At 33.7% G+C, this 19,759-nt stretch overlaps 1 protein-coding gene across 1 annotated transcript; it reads right to left on the reverse strand.

Moving 5' to 3' along the window:
• Positions 1-3,401: 3,401 nt before the first annotated feature.
• Positions 3,402-3,896, reverse strand: LOC131856412 (disease resistance protein Roq1-like). Its single transcript, XM_059208195.1, has one exon. It carries the CDS (start codon positions 3,894-3,896, stop codon positions 3,402-3,404), a length of 495 nt encoding a protein of 164 aa, XP_059064178.1.
• Positions 3,897-19,759: the final 15,863 nt, after the last annotated feature.

Here is a 19,759-nt window from a genome sequence, read left to right on the forward strand (position 1 = left end):
CCTCTAAGATTTGAAATTTTATTTAATGCAAATAATTAACGAAAAAAACTTGCAATAATTTTCCTATTGTGATCTATATTAATTTTTCTTAACTTTTCTTGTACTTGAAATGTTGAGTTTACTTATGAAGGCTTCATCAAAGTTAATTTTTGCTAAATCCCATTTATCTAAGTCATCCATCTTTTATTTATCCAATTTGATATAAGGATTGGCATTATCCTTTCTAATATTATCTTATTTAATTATTTAATTTAGGAATCAATACTTAGCCTTTAAAGGTTTGCATATTTTTTTTTTAAGAAAGAGTAAACGATAGTTTTAAATTTTTGGCAAGGAAGTGCAATACCCCAAGCTTTATTTATATGTCACATTCTACACTTTCACATTCACAATGTGTAATGACTTAATATATAGACACAATGCACAACACATTTCATAATGTTTAAAATGTATATTTATTTATTTTAGACCTATGTAATTTAGGGATATATGCATCACATGGCTTAAAAATTATTAGGAACATTATTTTGTAAAACCGTATTACTAGACACATGATTTATATGTGGTTGCATTGCATCCTTGATATATATTGTTGTGTTATATTGGGTTGATCTTATGAAATTCTTCTAATAAGATTTCAGACATCTTTAGCCTAGGATAGCCACCTCCAAAGCTATTCATAACATTGTATTGATTCTAAGTTACCTTTGTTCAAATATCCCTTCCATAAAACATTCTAGACATGAAGCCATGTAAAAGAAAAGATCTACATTTGAAGGTACCTACTTTTATTTGAACTACTTTTATTTAAGGTCTTTACAATTTTTGATACTTTGTACTCTTTTTTTTGCCCCATCCCATGACTAGAACACACTATAGTGAGATCAACCAAATCGAGGTGGATAATGACTTTAAAGAGATTGATGTATGGATAAGCATGAGAATTAAATATAGAGATGAAAGGTGCAAAGATATGTGAGCATATAATAAGGAAAGAAGCATATGAAAGTATGCGAATACAACTAGATAAATAGGCACGACTTTGTAGTGGATTACACCATTGTCATTATATACATGAACTACCATTTTGTCAATATAAGAATTATACTAAATAAGAAATAACATAAAGACAGTAATTTTACCATTACACCCACAAAATTAATTGTATTCTTACAATAAAACCCTAATTTATACCAACATATTATTTTCAAATTGTTTTTCGAAAACTTAATATTCAATTTTTTTTCTTCAATTTCTTTTCAAATATTAATCAATAATATTTTCTCTCCAAAAAGAAACCATCATATAGACTCCATTCCCCTAGACTACTGTGAACACCAAGACTACCCTACATTGACTTCAGTTCTGGTGGAGCTTATCAACAATTGTACGTAGCACATTCAAAATCTTCTGTTCTTCACCTTTCATCACGGGCATCGTCACCCTTTTCACCATTACATCTTCCGGGAAACAAAGGTAGTCAAAGGGGAAACAATAGCCTTTGTTTACAATGTAACTGTTTATTTCATCTTCCTTGGTAATTACTGAAGTAATCATCCATTCGCCTTGCCGCACCTCAAATTTCAACCATGGATTAATATCATATTCACAGATGACCTCATTTATCATGTTTGTTGCCGTAGAAGTCTTCACCACAATAACAGCGCAGAAGATGATTGCACTCACCATGTATCTGCCCAGATGATTACAAGTGTTATCGATGCCGATTTCGACGACTGAATTGGCGTTAATAAAGTCGCAGAAGAGGTTTGTGTTGACAGTTGACTACGCTCCATCTACTGCTCTATCAATTACTTTAATAAAATCTGAGTAGAATGTCTTCGTTTACAGCAGATTACATAATAATCAGAAATTCTAGGCTATCTTCCAACAACAAAGGAAAAGCCAAAGGTGAGTAAATTAAGGAGCGTGGAAATCAATACCTCCATATTGAGAATACAATTCCGAATTGTTTCGTTGCCGCAATATAAATGTTCAATTTTACAAGTTTCCAAAATATTCCGTCTACACTAATCAAATTTTTGCAACCTTTCAATTCAATCCTCTTCAGCCTGGGAAGTTTTGAAATTATACAAAATTCCAGACAGCCGAGTCGAACAAGGCTTAACTCCTCAATCTTTTCACAGCTGCTAATATGTAATTTTTCTAGCTTTGCAAGATCAGATATTCCTCACACACTTTTCAGATGCCCACAACTAAAAATATTAATTCTTTCTACGCAACTGAGTTGAGTCAAATTTATCTCCTCCAGCTTACATAGATTAATGCTCAATTCTACTAGCTTCCTAAGATTAGACATTCCTCCTAAAGTTATTAGACGTCGACAATTACGAATTCTAATTTTTTCTAGGCAGATAGGTCGAACAAAATTAATCTCCTCTAGCTCCGAACAAATGGCAATGTTCAATTCTACCAGCTTCCTAAGATCAGATATTCCAAATACATGTTTCAGATTCTCACAACCATGAATTGTAATTTCCTCCAGGCAGCGCAGAAACCCCAAATTTAACTCCTTCAGCTCCGTCTGGTTGTAGATCCGCAGCTCTTTTAACTGGAAGGGCACCTAAAAATCAAAAATGTTTTTTTTTTAATTTCCGAATGTAAATAAAAGTGACCTAAGTATTATTATATAATAATAATGAACTCGATTACCAAGACTTCACCTTTCAGACATACCTGCACATTATTCTGCCACAAAATTTTCAGACCTCCACCTATGATGCTTAAGGTTTGTAAATTTTGAAGACGAATCCATGGAGGAATGTTTGTGACTATATGGTCATAAAAATTAACCTCAAGCCATAGTAAAGCGGCTGAAGTTTCAGACATATTATTTGAATCCCCAGAAAGTATTTAACATACACATGCCCGGACCGATCTATACAAGTATGCAAACACCGACCTTTTGTTTGGGTGAAGATGCTTTTGATTCCCTTTGATATCTGCATTCACAGGAACAATTTAGATTCGTATTCTAGTAAAATCTTAAAGATTTCGAATATCACTGTAGGAAGCAGAAATCTAAAGGAAAAACATACCAAAGGTTTACAATATACAGTACGCCACAGTCGACGAGGATTATTCAGTTGATCTGCCATTTCTCGTCCCAAGTCCCGCAAATGGCCATGCATTCTTAATACAAATAATTCTTCTCTGGTATCTTCGAAGGAATACATGATTTTTGACTTGAATTTATAACCATTTATTTCTTCAACGAGACATTTATTTTTTAGCCTTCGCAGTGCATGTTGAGCGCTCCACCCTGATCTTTCCCACACTCTGATGGCGTCTTTCTTCAATTCTCCTATGAAAAAACATGCCACATCCGTGAAAATTTGTTTTTCTTCATTGTCCAACGTGTCAATGCTTATTTTTAGTTTCTAGTGTATGTCCTGAGGCAGCGTCTTTTTTACTTTTCCCAATTCTAACTCCCAAAACTTCTTATCTTCGCCATGAACATGCCTGCCCAGAACTTGAAGAGACAGTGGTAAGCCGCCACACAAGTCTACGAAGTGGTCAACCAGCTTCTCGTATCCACCAAATGGATAACATCGGCTAAAAGCATGCCAACAAAACAGCTCTTTCTTGTCATCTGCATCCATTCCTTTCAAATTATAGGCAACTGTAATTCCTGCGTTTATGAGCACTCCTACATCACGAGTTGTAGCAATTACAAGACTATTGCCAGATTTATTTAGCTCATCACTGACCACTAGGGCTTCTAATTGTTCATGGTGATCAATATCATCCACAACAATTAGGAAGCTCCGATTGCGGCTCCTTGCGTAACGATTGCTGAGACAGCTTATGCCATCATCTACGCTTGGAAAACTTGGATGATCATTTTCATCATAGAGTTCTCTGAGGAGCTTCATTTGTAAGGATGGAAGATCCTTCTTCACATGGGCTTCCCGAACATCAAACAGAAAACATGAACGACTATAATTGAATGTTTTCTGTTGAACAATTCTTTGGACGGAGTTGTTTTGCCCACCCCACCCATGCCAAAAATGCCAACAATCTTAGGCATCCCTTCTTGTTTGTTCATCCCGCACTGACTTTCAAAATCTTTTACAAGCTTTTCATTGCACTGCTTTGCAAAATCTTGTACAAGCTTAGGAAGTCCAACCGGATATTTGGCAGCATGTATACGTCTCATCCTTTCTACTTCCTTTTGCACTGCTGACACTATCTTCTCACAGTCACTGAAACTTTATAGATACAGGAAAAATTCAATGACAAAAAATTTGTACCAGATTCAAAGAAGAAAAATCTTATCGCTAAATCGAAATATCAAATACGTTGAAGCCATACAAATATTACCTATTGAACTCTTCGCCAGCAATAAAGGAAATAGATTGGAGGGCTTGCTTCCACTCCTCAAGTTTTTCCATGTACCTCTTCTTATTTTCATAATCAGCGAATGCTTTGCCATACACTCCCTTTTCTATGTAACGAAGATCTGAAGGCTTCACTCTATAAAACACTGGAATAATGTTAACTCTACTCTGCAACATAAGAACCAGCTCCGCCAAACACCATGCCGACTCTGCATATCCTTTGGAGAAGATAGCTATGTGGACTGCAGCAGAGTGGATGGCTGTCTCAATGGTTGATGGAAATGAATTTCCAAGTACTTTCTCTTTCGAATTGAAAGAAAAGCATGTATTTTCAACTTCTCAAGAGATTTGTAAAGCTCTAGAGCCGGAGTTTCTTTCACATCAGGGCCTCTGTGCTTGATGAAGACATCATATAATCTTGTAGATTCAGAAACCTTCCTCCTCTGGATTTGTGGTTCGATCCCAGAGAAAGCTGGAGGATTCTCACCTTGTTTGTGGGAACAGGAAGAAAATGCCCTAGAGAAATTATAATGTTCGGGAGGCGAGGAAGAAGATGCCATAGATGGAAAATTAGGAAGGGAAAAGCGAATTGAAGTCGAGCAGAGAGTCCATAGAAATAGATGGCGTTGATGAAGCCTCGTAGAAACAACTTGTAAAGATGGAAAATGGTTAGAGAAGGTAAATGGTTAGAGAGGTTCGAGTATTGCATGTCACTAACATCTGTTTTGCAGGATGGGAAGATTTTTTTTACTATTTTAGGCATTTGATTATTTTCTTGTTTCTAACTTTTTCTAAGTTAGTTATTAGATGTTTTTCATTTTCCTTATTAGTAAAAGAATGAACTCATTTTCCTTTCGAGTTGTTTTAAAAAAACAACAAAAAAAAATCGTCTTCTTGCTTTCTTAGGGAGACAAACACTTCATTTTTGGGATTTAAAAAGAACAAGGACAAATTTTACTTTGGCAAAGTTTTAAAATCAACATCACCATCCTTTTGTGCTTAAAAGGATCCACTTCATTTTTGCATAAGTAAAGAACTTCACTTCCAAATTCTAGATAAAGCAAAAGAGGGAAATCCTTCCCCTTTCGAATTTATTTTTGTTGACCCAATATTGAAAATTTTCTTTGTTGACTAGGATTTCATTACTTACATAAAAAATTATTGATTTGAAAATAAAAAGAACACCATGCCTTTTTGGAGCAACATCTCCCAATAGAAGTTAGCAAATCACTGAATTAAAGGGTTAAAAAGAACCATTTGTGCCTTGTCTCGAAAGTGGAAGGTATACGCTGTCCCCTTAACTGGGTTACCAAAAAGTCAAACCACTCTTATGATTTTTTTCATTTCAAGCATTTACAACCATTAACAAGCCTACCCTATCGAGTTTCTCTTAGAGCACCATTTAAATGGTCGGTGAGAGGGGAACGACCTAAGTGGGAAACGAATTTATTTTCAAGTGTTCCAACCCACTATAATCAAAAGTGGAGGTTGATGAAAGTCCCCTTCAACGGTTTTGCTTAGCGATTAACCTTCTCCCAATATCTTTACGATATGTAAAGCCTTTGTTCTAAAGGTTGGGAAGCATCCCGAGGGAGTTTATCACTGAAGACCGAACATGAAGCTTGATTACGAACTTTAGCAATAGAAACCTTGAACTGAGTCAGTATCCAAACATCTTCAATATCATAGTGAAAGGATGGGGAAGAATCTACCCTCAAGATCACTCACCATATATCTCCCAAGATAGCTACTCAATTGTGAAGCAATTCACTTTGAGTTAATTTCTGGCAAAAAACAAAAAAAGGGCACCCCCTAGGGGTTGACACAACTGTTTGAGCTGACGCAGTATCGAGACTAGTGGGCTATGATATTGTTGATGACCTTTTAAAAAAGAGTCTGTCTGATTTGTCTTCTCTGTATCCAAACCTGTGAAAACATTGGGGATTTGAATACATCCTTGCAGAACATACACTATCTCTTCAGAATAGGCAAAATTGGTTGTCTCTTTCATGTTGTGTTTGCAATTTATATTTTCAGAAAATCATCCATCAAAATTAAACAAGTGTTGAAAATTTCCAAACAGCTAAAAACAGAGAAATCGAGGTAGTTTAGCGAATAAGAAAAACCTCTTAGCGCATCGGGAGCATACTTTAGCGTGTACCAGTTAAAACTTAGCGCACTCACCCTTAAAAATAGCGCATGAGTCTAAAAATTTGACAAACTTTTCACTAGCACTTCAGGACACCATCTTAGTGCTTTGAAGCATCAGCCTAGCGCATTGGGGGCAAACTTTGGTGCTTTGAGTTTAAACATTAGCGCATATTAAGGACATAATAACGGGTAATCATCCTTGCCAAAACAAAATTTAAAAATATGGGTTAGCACATAGCATAGGTAGCTTAGCGCATTGGTGGCTTTTAATAGCGCATATAGATCACACTTTAGTGCGCTAGGTCTCTATCTTAGCAGATAGGTAAAACTTAGAAAAACAGAGAGCAAAACTGAGAATTTTTGAAAATTTTTATCATCAGTCTCAGATACCCTTTTGGATCCTTAGTTGACGTCGCTAATCAAAACTTGAACCATTACATTAGTTGACCTCGCCAAGTCCTTCTTAGAACAACATTTGTCAAAATCCAAAACTAGCTAGGGGTAAAAACTTTATCCTATCAGAATCAGGTAGTATCATTACATTGATCAAAAGATCCGCCATCTAACGAATCCTATCAAACAAACATACCTAGTTTAAAACTTAAGTTTTCAAATCGAGTTTCCATATCGGGAGACTTTTATCCATATCATTTGACACACTTTGTCGTGGGGGGGCATCTAAACCTCCACTAGCTTAAATTTTTCAAACAAAGTATCATAATCCAAACATCAAAGGAAACCATTGATCACTCTTGTATGACCACTCCTCATATTTTGAGAAGAAAAGGTCTTCATCACAAAACTAAGTTGAAGAAGAGACAACCTAGTTCTCAGAAACTTTTTAAATCGCATCGTGCATTCTTGCGCCATATGCAATTATATCTTCAAGGCAAATAAAATGAGTTTGATGAGGAACCCTTAAGAAGCAGAGCTTTTCGTCAAAAAGAAACATTCAGTCAATGCTTAAATCAAGGAGGAAGAATCAACCCTGAATTCTTCCCATAAATTTGCATCACTTATAACATAGCTCAACCAGAACCACCAACCCCTGAACAAGTAGAAGAGGAGTTCATTCCTTTTGTCATAGAAATATTCTACTAGATGCCCATTGTCACTCGCTCTTAACAAAACAAAAAAAGTGAACCGCAACCAGAATCCAATATGGCTTGAAGATTATCCAATCCTTTTGAGTATAATAATCTAGGAGACACTGAAAGCACGAAAAAGCTCCTTCAAGAATGCTAAGAAAACCCCTCATTCCAAAGGCTCATGGAAAGAATCATCAAAGTTGACAAAGAAAAATATATACTCATGTTGACTAGCAAAGGAGTTAGACTTCCTGAAGATTTTGACACTGAAAACATAAGTAATATCGATGAACAAATCTTTAGAACAAGGTCTCGAATCTATGCCTATCAAGAACAACAGAGAGAAGAAGAAACATATAACCCATAACAAGTGAACATACCTGAACAACCTAACATACTAGAACACAACCATGCCCGGACTAGGGATAATGAAAGGAGAGAAGCTCTTACTCAAAAAATCATGCAAAGACAAATGCAGGACATGCGATAGGGGACCACAGTACGATACTCCTTGAACAAAATTTGTCCTTACCCCTTTGACATGACATTAAACATAATATCCTTTCCCCCAAATTTAGATATACCAAGATACGACAAGTATGATGGAAAAAGTGATCCCCACGATCATGTTCCGAAATTTTGCACTATAAGCCTAGAATTTGCCCATGATGACACTTACCTAATGAGACTATTCCCAAGAAGCTTAGAAGTGAAAACAATGGAGTGGTTGTCTAAACTAACACCTCTGATCAAACACTTTGATGAATTGATAAACAAATTTATCACACAATACTCCTATAATATTCAACACGCAATCACAATGTTGGATGTATGTAATACCAAAAATAAAAACGATGAGACATTCATGGTGTTTTTACAATGGTGGAGACATATGGTTTCAAGATATCTTTGAGATGTACTTGAAAAAGAAAAGATGGAGATCTTTATCGATAATTTAAATACTAAGACGAGTTATCAACTCAAGCTCTGATGCATCCCATCTTTTGCCAAACTAATCGAGAAGGGAATCCAAGTGAGGAAGCCTACATCAAGAAAGGAACTCTAAAATTTTCTAAGGAAATAACTCCTCAAACTTTAACAACCAACATAAAAATAACACTGCAGACAAATCTATATTTTCAACACGAAACAAAAATCTTCATGAGGGAGGAGTTGACGCTAATGACATGAAGTCCAAGCAACTAGTATTAGCTTTATCATGAAATTCACAAGCTAACAAAAATAAAAAGGATGCTAACCAAGGCACTAACACTTATCCACAAAATACCAATCAGGGACCTTCAACTTCAAACACCAACAATAATACCGAAAGCAACAATACCAATCGAGGGACTAATCCAAATCAAAGGAGTAACACCAACAATTTCCCAAATAGACACATCTACACACCATTGGGACAATCCTTAGAATCAACATTCTGAGAACTCTTGGTAAACAAGATTATAACATTACCAACCATAAACAACTTTGAACCCCAGATCAAACCACCTTGTGGATTGACTCACATTTTTGTGATTTTCATCGAAACAAAGGACATCAAACAAACAACTGTATGAGGCTTACAAATATTGTTCAAGACATGATTGATAGAGGTGATTTAATGGTCGATGGTCTCAAAACAAACAGTGATCATGACACGTTTAAAAATACTCTTCCAAATTACAACAAGGAAGGAGCTTCATCATCAAATGATATGAGAGGAGCTTGCATAAATCACATATACAATAACACCATCAATCATATATCGACAGATGACAACAAAGTAAATGTCATTAAAATCAAAGACAAACATGAACATGAGGCGATCAATGTAACCACCAGAGCTCAAAAATATGTCTTGAAAGGACATACATCAACAACAACCATCCTCCCCAAGACTCAGTATAACTTAGTTGATCAACTGCGGAAAACTCCTGCTCAGATATCCATACTTGAGTTTCTCAAACTCTTGCCGAAACATAAGGACATCTTGGAACAAGCAATCGTTGAAACAAATGTGCCTCAAGATCTAGATATTGACAAATTTCAAGCCATGATGGCTCATATGATAGGGCATCATAATCTCGCCTTTTCCAAACATGATAATATTTCTTTGAGTCATCCATATAATACCCTCCTTCACATTAAAGTAATAATCTACAAACATCGAGTCAAAAGAGTTTTAATAGATGGAGGAGCTGGTCTCAATATCTGTATCCTAAAACTTATCTGTGCATTAGGCTTCTCTGAGAAGTCTATTGATCCACACAAAAAGATCACCATCAAGGCATATGATGATGAAGAAAGATCATCCAAGGGAACATTAATATTCCCTATGCAGGTAGGACCGATACAAAGGACACTATGTGTGAAGTCTTAGACATAGACTTAACATACAATATTTTATTGAGTCGTCCTTGGAAACATGAAATGCAAGAAGTACCATCAACCTACCATCAATGTGTCAAATTCCCATATAATGGACAAGAGATTTCCATCTCTGCTGACAATAACCCTTTTCAACATTGCAATGCTATGGGGGTAGCTGAAGATAGCCTAGTTCCACACAACAGGGAAGCCAAAATTTCCTCAGCACCAGATCATCATCAAGAAAAGATTAAATCTTTATCCATGGATTTCAAACAGAAGATGAAAATCAAAGAGCAAGGCATAGGAGAATACTCGTTCGAACCTATGTGCTTATTCAAATTGCCAACATCACCAAAATCTTACAGACAACTTTCTGCATCAACACATCAAGAAACACACCCCATCACCAAGTTTGATGGCAAATTTATCCAATTGGGCACACTAGCACATGAATCATAAGAGAAAGACATCCTTAGTTGAATATACAAGGATGAGGAAGAAGTCTGAGCTACTACTTTGGAGGTAGCCATACCAACACAACAATATGGAAAAGGATTCCGAATTATGCAAAGGATGGGATACAACAACAAAGAACCTATAGGGAAGCGTCAAGAAGGCATCACAGAACCACTGGACCCTCCTTCACAATTTTCTAAAGACAAAACAAGATTGGGTTATGGACACAACCTACGTCCAAGGCAAAAGAAGAATAAATATCAAAAACCTCAGTGGAAAGCAAAGAAGAAATACAATGAGGACTCATGGCAAGAGGCACTACACCAAACAATAGAAACAATAAGAACAGAGCGAGAACACCAGGACAAAGAGAATCGACAAGAGGAGTTAATTGTTCAAAAAGAAGAAACGTCTTATGAGGAAGTGCACCATGTTCAAGAACCTATTCAAAACAAGGCAGAGTCACCTTCTGAAGAAATCACTACTCCCCAAGGAGAGACAGTATGTGAACAAATGCAAAGAGTACAAGTAGGTTCTGATTCTGAATCATCGATGTAAATATAAAAATTATACATTTATGTGCATATGTACATGTACGTACATATGTACATATGTATGTGTGTATTTATGTTTGTTTATATGTATGTATGTATGTATGTATGTATGTATTGAAATAACAAAATCCAACATAATGAAAATATATTGAAGCATAGAGTTGACGATGACCTATAAAGTTTTAAAGCTACGATTTTCATCTTGAAATCTATCTTTGTCTTTAGGTGAAGTAACAATAGTCTTGGATTTCCTTCATAACATATATGGAAGGGTATTGATCACCTTTAAGATGCTTAAAGAATTAACCCAAGGAGTCCTAGCTAGAGGCAAAACTCAATAAGATATAATAGGATACAACCATATAGAATTTTGATCAATTGAAATCATAGAGTGAACTTAATTTATATTTTAAATTAGAAATTTTTTGATTAATTTCAAAGATCTCCAAGTAATTTTCATAATAAAGGTACCTTGAATCTAAATAAAATACTTCATGATGAGAAGGGCATGCAATATGATTCCTTTCCTAATGTGTCTCCCATACAAAATTTATTAAGACATGTACTAATATATCAATTTTATTAGGACTCATTTTGTTCTAGAACATAGATAGTACAATTGATGTACAACCCTAAACCTTGTCATTAAAAATAAATAAATCTCAACCCTACAAATTAACAAGGTAGTTGGTAAAATTTCAAAACCACCTAATGAAAACCTCTATGGGTTATAGAGGAAGACCAAATAAATTTTTGAAGAATAGTTTTTAGATTTTGAAAGGGATATGTAGAAGTAATTGGAAACAAAAGTTGTAAACATGAGAAACTACCAAAATTTTCAAACAAATCTAAATTTTAACTACAAGGAAAATAGGCTTGGTAATCTAGTAAGCTATATTTTTCTTATTTTGGAGATGATAGACTACCATTCAAAAGGAACCCCAATAATATGAAATTTCCTCATGATTAATCTAGATCCACACAAAACTATTTAGCCAAGGAATCTATGAGAAAATGGTTACCTATAAAATTGAATTTCATGTCATTGAATGCTTGTATGTAAGGCTTTCTAGAACATATCTAGATAATACAAGGATTATTGATATCATCCTCATCCTCTAGAGTAATAAGAGAATCATAAACAAAGTGTTGGTTTATTGATTGTGATAAATAATAAGTTAAAGGAATGCCTTTGACCAAAATTTGAGAGATGAAATTAGATAGCTCAGATATTATAATCCCTTAGCAACAAGAATAGAAAGTGTAAGGACTAAAATCTACATCATTAATGGATTTACCTAACTAGCTTAAAGGAGCTGTATTATCAACAAATAATAGTAAGGAAAGTATAAGTTTCAACAATTTTTAAAAAAATTTAAATGAACAAATTGAGTGGCAAACCCTAATAGATGAATCATGAAAAGAATGAAAGGCCACTCAATTCAATCATAGGATTTTTCACTGTCAATTATGGTAAACATAAGTACAATCATGATCTCCAGGTACATTCCACAGACTCCCAAACTATAGTAATATTGTTCAAAATATATCTAGATCTAATGAAACTAATTTATTTAGGATGCACAAACTATTCAAGGAAAGGTAACTAATTTAAGAAAAAAGCCTTCCACAGACTCCCAAACTATAGTAATATTGTTCAAAATATATCTAGATCTAATGAAACTAATTTATTTAGGATGCACAAACTATTCAAGGAGAGGTAACTAATTTAAGAAAAAAGCCTTGAGGATGATCGTATATATGATATTAAGAAGATTTAAGAGTCTTTAATTATAGATATCTTATGAATATTTATACAAAGGAACATATTTAATATTTTCTTTGATTTATAAATCATATCCAAGGAATTAGCATACAAAGATTTTAGGTATACTTTATGGAGATCCTTAGCAACTAAGTTTAAGAGAGCCTTGCAATTTACATGGAACCCATTCACCGATCTAGGAGCTTTTATGATTAGCCATTGAAAAAGTAGGTTCTCTAAGATAAAAAAGAGTAAATAATTTATCATAATAAAGTTGCTGAGTATAGCATGACTTATTTTCAAATGAGGGGTTAGTTATCTTTGTTTCAATGGTAAATAAGATTGTGGGGATTAATAAAGTTTAGCATACACAATAGTTATATATCGAAATATATAATTTAATTTAATTAATGGATCAATGTGATGTATATACTTTAAAATATAGTTTTTAATATTTTTGAATCAAATACATTTTTGTTTGATTGTCAAATTGATTAATATTTTTATTCAAATAACCTAGATTATGTTTTTAAATTAACACCTAGATTAATAGGATAATGACAATATTTTCAAAAGGATTCAATTTTGTGAGTGAAAAGGAAAGTTTGAATATAGACTAGGTGACAATATGTTGCCTAGGTCTATATAGGGAAATATATATGTTGCATATTATTGTAGTCATGGTTTGACCTAATTAGCACTCAGACCAATAGGGAAATGCCAAATTTTATGAAAGTATTAACTTTTGAAAGTGAAAAGGAAATTTTGAATTTGATAGAGTACGTGACATCATACCATCTTGTCCTATATGAACTAGGTCATACCATACAATTCATCTCTCTTAAAAATAATATAGAATGTATAATCATGAAAATTAAATTAATTTAAATAATCTATTGATAATGAATAAAAAATAAAAATCAATTTAGAAATAAGTTTGTTGACAATTAATCTTAGCATTAACAGACTAAAAATTAAAAAAAAATTCTGAAACTGAAATTTATATACGAACTTACATTAAGAATCCAAAATAATCAATACAAATATCTACTACTACAGACTAAGTTAACTACACGTAAAATAAATTAGTTCGATTAATATATCAAATATTACAACCATAAATTTGAACGTATAATTTAGTTGTTAATTAGTATGCATATAAGAGTTCTGAAACAAGACGGAAAGTGTGGCTTAACACATAAACTAAATTAAATTCATACTCAATCCTGTCAGAGCTGTGAGCAGTTAACTGAAGTTAGCTGCACAACACATAACCATATGAAATTCAAACTCACTATTCTCGCACTGCGGAAGTTTAGTGGATGGTCATGAAAAGTTCGGTGAGCTAAATGCTCGTACACTTCACAAGATCGACTGCCACAAGATGAGAGTCCGACATTACTAAGGTAGACTGTAAATACTGTGAACGCTTTAAAGGCTTTGATTGGGAGACATTTTGAAGACAGTCGTTGAGGTTGTTTCAAGGCATGGAGGAGGCACCTAAGACAGGTAAGTCTTATGCCACTGAGAATAAAACATTTGGCCTTTCTAATTATTTTTGTTGGGTTAAATCATGCATTTAAATAGAATGGAAATAGTTTTTCCATATTTTTAAAATGACTTTGAAATAAAGATGTTATTTTGTCAAGAAGAAAAATAATTAGATTGGAATTCTAACAAAAATGAAAAAATATATTTCATTTTGTTTTAAGTTTATTTATAATTGTAATTGTGAATTTGTATATTTTTGTCATTCATATTGAATTTTAGGTCTATTTTAAAGGAATGGATAATGCAATTTCATAGTGACAAACTTACATTGACTTGGACTCATTTGCCTACCTTTCATTTCTCTCCATTTACTGGCATTTTGATATATTTTATCATTTTGTTTAAATAGATATAACACATATTTATATATGCTTAGCATTTAATATACCCATTATTGCCTGCATTTCTAAACACTCATTCCCCACAATGATATTTAGGTTCCCTTGTCCTAGGTGGAGCCGACTATTCTCAATGTACAAAACAACACCTAATCAAAAACATAAAATATACAAATCACAATGGATTTTTATGCAATTTCTACTAGTTCAATTCTCTTAATTTGTCTTTTCAATGCCATTTAACAACAAAAAATCTGCTGAAAAAACAATAATGTTATGCGAATTTGTGTTTTTGATCAAGTGCTATTTTGTTTGGAGAATAACCATTGTCATCCTAGGTCAACTTTGTGGCATGTGAGATTGATCTCATGCCACATATAATTAGTTCAAAAATTAAAAAATGAATTATTTATTTATCTCGTTGATTCCTCTAGTATTTAAAAGTCAATTTAGTGTACATTTGTATAAGAGTGGAGGATGAAAGCCTTATAGTCTCTAAGGCATCTATTTTTAGCAAAAGGGATAGGGAATATTGGTTGTAAATTTGATAGAGGTTAGTTGGATGGCCGTATATAATCTAGTAAAGTCAGAATTTTATTAACCTTGATCTATTAAATTAAATTTATATGACTATACTATCGAAGGATGACAACATATTTATATGGCTTGCTCTATGATCCTCAATCATTTGTAATAACTTTATATATAGAAATCTCAAGCCTCAAAGCTAATCTATGTTAGTTATAAGGTGACACAAAGCTATAGGCCCCATGAAGTTCATGTAGTTGACCAAGTCTAAACAGCCTCCAAATTAAATTTGGTACTAATAGAATGGAATATCCCCATGCAATGTTCACAATAGGTTTGCCTGGACCAAATTTACCACTAGAAGAGCTCCTTTGTTGGTGTAAACTCCCAAAAGGTTGGTGTAGTAGAAAACCATTTCTACTTATCATTTTTATTGAGACTTGGAGAGCACACTAACCCTTGTGATGACCTAGATCTTTTGAAATGTGAATATGACATCACTCCATCTTTTCACACCATACTCTCTAAATTATGAGGCCCAATTAGCATTTGTGAGAAAGTATAATAATTTATTCTATAACTCTCTAGTGGCTTACAAATAAACAACATGGTGAAAAACAATAATTAGATGGATGCAAGATAGCCATCATACCTCTAGGATTCTCCTATGTAAGAGAACAACATCATATCTTACAATATACTTTCTAACAACTTCATAATGTAAGATCCAAACATCATCAAACATCAAGTTTATAGATATAGAGTAATTTCACATCCATGAACTAGAGATTCATAACCATGAAGTTGAACCAACACATAGAAAATAGAATATTCACATTCTAATTCATGTGCATGACTATCTAGAGAATTTCTTTATTTGGAGGCACACATATCTTATGGTTTTTAGCAAAGGATAGTTATTCTCTCTCTCTCTCTCTCTCTCTCTCTCTCTCTCTCTCTCTCTCTCTCTCTCTCTCTCTCTCTCTCTCTCTCTCTCTCTCTCTCTCTCTCTCTCTCTCTCTCTATATATATATATATATATATATCTTCAATTATTTCAGTCCTAATAACTAGTAACATCCCCGAATTTAATGGTTAGCTTAATTTTTACTTAGTTGTTCATGTTTACCTAATTAGTGTAAGGACTCCTTATTGTCATTTTTATTAATTAGCGAACTTTACAAACTTACCTAACCTTGAAACTATAGTTAGGTGTTTAGTACTGCATTTATCTTTGATTTATAATTTTTAAATATGATTTCCAAATAATGTTAACCTATCCTTCTTCTAAGGTTGTGGATCACATTCCCTAGTTATCAATTACTTGCTATACCCACCCTTGCTTAGAACTTGGGGTTTAAAATCATACATATTTTAGCTCTAACCTAGAAATAATGATATAATGTAATATCTAATTATTCATTCTTTTGATAAAGCTTTATTGTTTATAACTTTATAGTATGAATTCTCTTGACTTTATATACTTAGATTCTCTTGATGCTACCATTAATGAATTCAATATATTTATATGTTTTGTGATATGTAATTCCAATATTTTTGAGCTACTTATAACATTTTATCATACTAGTGGGGTTATAATATGGAAGTATTACATGATTGTTTATGTTGCTCAACTTTTATGAATTGCATTATTATTTTTTTTATTAGTAATTATTTAATTTAATTTTTTTTATAGATTAAATCCCCATACTATATGAATAGTGATAGTGATCATGTTGTGCATGTTTCTAATGATATATTACCTTTAAGTATATTTTGTAATTTGCATGATTTACCTATAGATGATGGGATAGGGTCTACATGTGTTAATGCTTCTACTTGCAATTATTTATTTTTTACATTCTATAAAAACCTTGTCGATGATCATATAGATTGTGATAATAATGAGGTTATACAGCTTGTAGGAAATGTATTGATGACAAAATCTCATCTCCAATTCATGGCATTGCATATTTCTCTTATAAGTCATAATGATATCCTACATTATACATTACATTGAAAGATTTTAGGTTTTTTAATATTTGGGACTCCCTTATTGTTTCACATTCTAGTGATTATCTATTACATATTTTTCCTAGATATACCCTGATTATTGTCTAGATGCATTACCTCACTTTATACATGATGATGATGCTGAGTTTTATAATGATTATTCTATTACTCCATATGACCCCTTAGGTATCGATAGGGGTCACATTGCGTCCTAAGGGGTCATATAGTGTCTCCTGACACAATATGACCCCTTAGGACACCATACTGTGTCATTATGGGTCTTCTTGTGTTATAAGGGGTCATATGGTGTTATATGACCCCCTAGGATACCATATGACCCTGTAGGACACCATATGGTGTCGTAAGGGATCATATGGTGTTATAAGGGGTCATATGGTGTCCATGACCCCTTAGGACACTATATGACCCCTTAGGTGTCATCATGGGTCATATTGTGTCCTAATGGGTCATATGACGTTCTATGAGCCCTTAGGACTCCATATGACCCCATGGGACACTATATGGTGCTATGGGTCGTATGGTGTCCTAAGGGGTCATATGATGTCCTATGACCCCTTAGGACACCATATGACCCTTTAGGACACCACATTGTGTCATTAGGGGTTGTATGGTGTCCTAAGGGGTCATTTGGTGTCTTATGAACCCTTAGGACACCATATGATCTCATTAGGGGTCTTATTATGTCTTAAGGGGTCATATGGTGTTTTATGACCCCTTAGGACACCATATGACCCCTTAGGAGACCATATGGTATCGTTATGGGTCATATTGTGTCCTAAGGGGTCATATGATGTTATATGACCCCTTAGGACATGATATAATCCCTTAGGAGACCATATATACTAATTTTCAAATAAGGAGAGATATAAGGGTGAAGAGAGATGAAGAACTAAAGAGAGGGAATAGAACTAAAGGACAAGGACATAAATAGAGATATAGATATTAAGGAGTATGAAGTGAGAGGGAGAAAAAATAAAGGACAAGGATGGATAGAAACAGGTAGACATATCTAGATATTGAAAAGGAGAGAGGAAGATACAAATAAAAAATGAAGATAAAGGGAGAGGAAGATGGATAGATATAGAGAAAGAGAGAGGTAAAGACAAAGATAAATATATGAAGAGATGGAGAAAAATGGATAGAGAGGGGTAAAGAGAGAGATAAAAAAAGGAAGAGATAGAGACATATAAAGGAAGAGAAATATTGATAGATAGAGAGATATAGATAGTGCAAGAGTGAGAAAGAGAGAGAGATTATAGATAGGGATAGATAGAGAGGGAGAGAGAGAAAGAGGAAGATATAGAGATATATAAAGGCACTATCGAGATGGATGTGGGGAGAGAGCCAGAGATATATAAAGATGGAGTAAATAAAGAGATAAAAGTAGAGAAAGGGAAAGATACTTCAAGAGGGTGATAGAAGAAGAGACAGAGAAGTAGATTAATCATGTATAGAGGAAGATATATAAAGATAGAGGAACATATAAAAAGAGAGATTTATAGGGAAAGAGATGGAGATGGAGATAGATATGGATAGAAAGTGATAGAGAGAGTAAGACAAATGGAGGGAGAGATGGAGTGAATAAGTGAGATTTAGAGATAATGAGATATAAATATACATGAAGATAGATCTATATGGATATAGAGATAGAGGGGACAAGATAGGGAGAGAAAGGAGGTGATAGAGACAAGTAATATATAAGTATAGGTAGGATAAGGTAGAGGAGGGAGATAAATAGAGAGAAGAGAGATTATTAGAGATAAATATAGAAATAAAAAGTGACAATGATGGAGTGGGAGAGGGAGAGATAGGAATAGAAAGATGGAGATATATGCAGACATGAATGTAACTTGGGAATTTATTTATCTAGATGGAATGAGAAATAAATGACATAAGTAGAGAAGAAAGAGATATATAAAATATATTATATAAGTATAGATAGACAAGTGATAGATAAAGGAGGTGATAGGAAAAAAATGAAACTTTGTATGAAAAATTTGTGAGTATTTAAAGTTTTAAAATTGAAGGAATAACTTCAAATAGTTATAATTAATTTTTTTTCTATAATATCATCAAATAATCACATCCATTTGATAGGTCTCTGAATTACCTTTCCAATTCCTATAAAAAATCAAAACTTCGATAAGAAATGCAAAAGTTATGCCCATTTTACTAAACTATTATTTTTATGTTAAGAAAAACGGATATCCGATTTGAAAAAGTATGATATCACAATGGTGACATCACAAATTGGATATCCGATATTAACAGATATCTGATTTGGTTTGGTATTACCAAACCAAATTCAAATTTTGGTCAACCCAAACAAAAAGTCAAAGCGGATTTTGGCATGTTAGGAAAGGTTTAAAACACATTTTTTTCTCCATTGCCACTTTTTGGCCCCCCATGATCTTTCACATACCCACAAGCAAGAAGAGAGTGTTATTTCCAGATCATACATCTGTTGTTCCCTAGCAGTTGCAATAGACTCAAAATCCCTTAACTAGGTAGGTCCTAATAGGTTTGATTGTATAAATCCCTTCACCGAGTGACTCATTAGCTT

The sequence above is a fragment of the Cryptomeria japonica genome, chromosome 7 (assembly GCF_030272615.1).
Source record: "Cryptomeria japonica chromosome 7, Sugi_1.0, whole genome shotgun sequence".
NCBI classification, from domain to species: Eukaryota; Viridiplantae; Streptophyta; class Pinopsida; order Cupressales; family Cupressaceae; genus Cryptomeria; species Cryptomeria japonica.

What these genes read in the sequence shown, in the direction of transcription:
- LOC131856412 (XM_059208195.1), bottom strand. Translation starts at nt 3,896, where the DNA reads ATGAAGCTCCTCAGAGAACTCTATGATGAAAATGATCATCCAAGTTTT.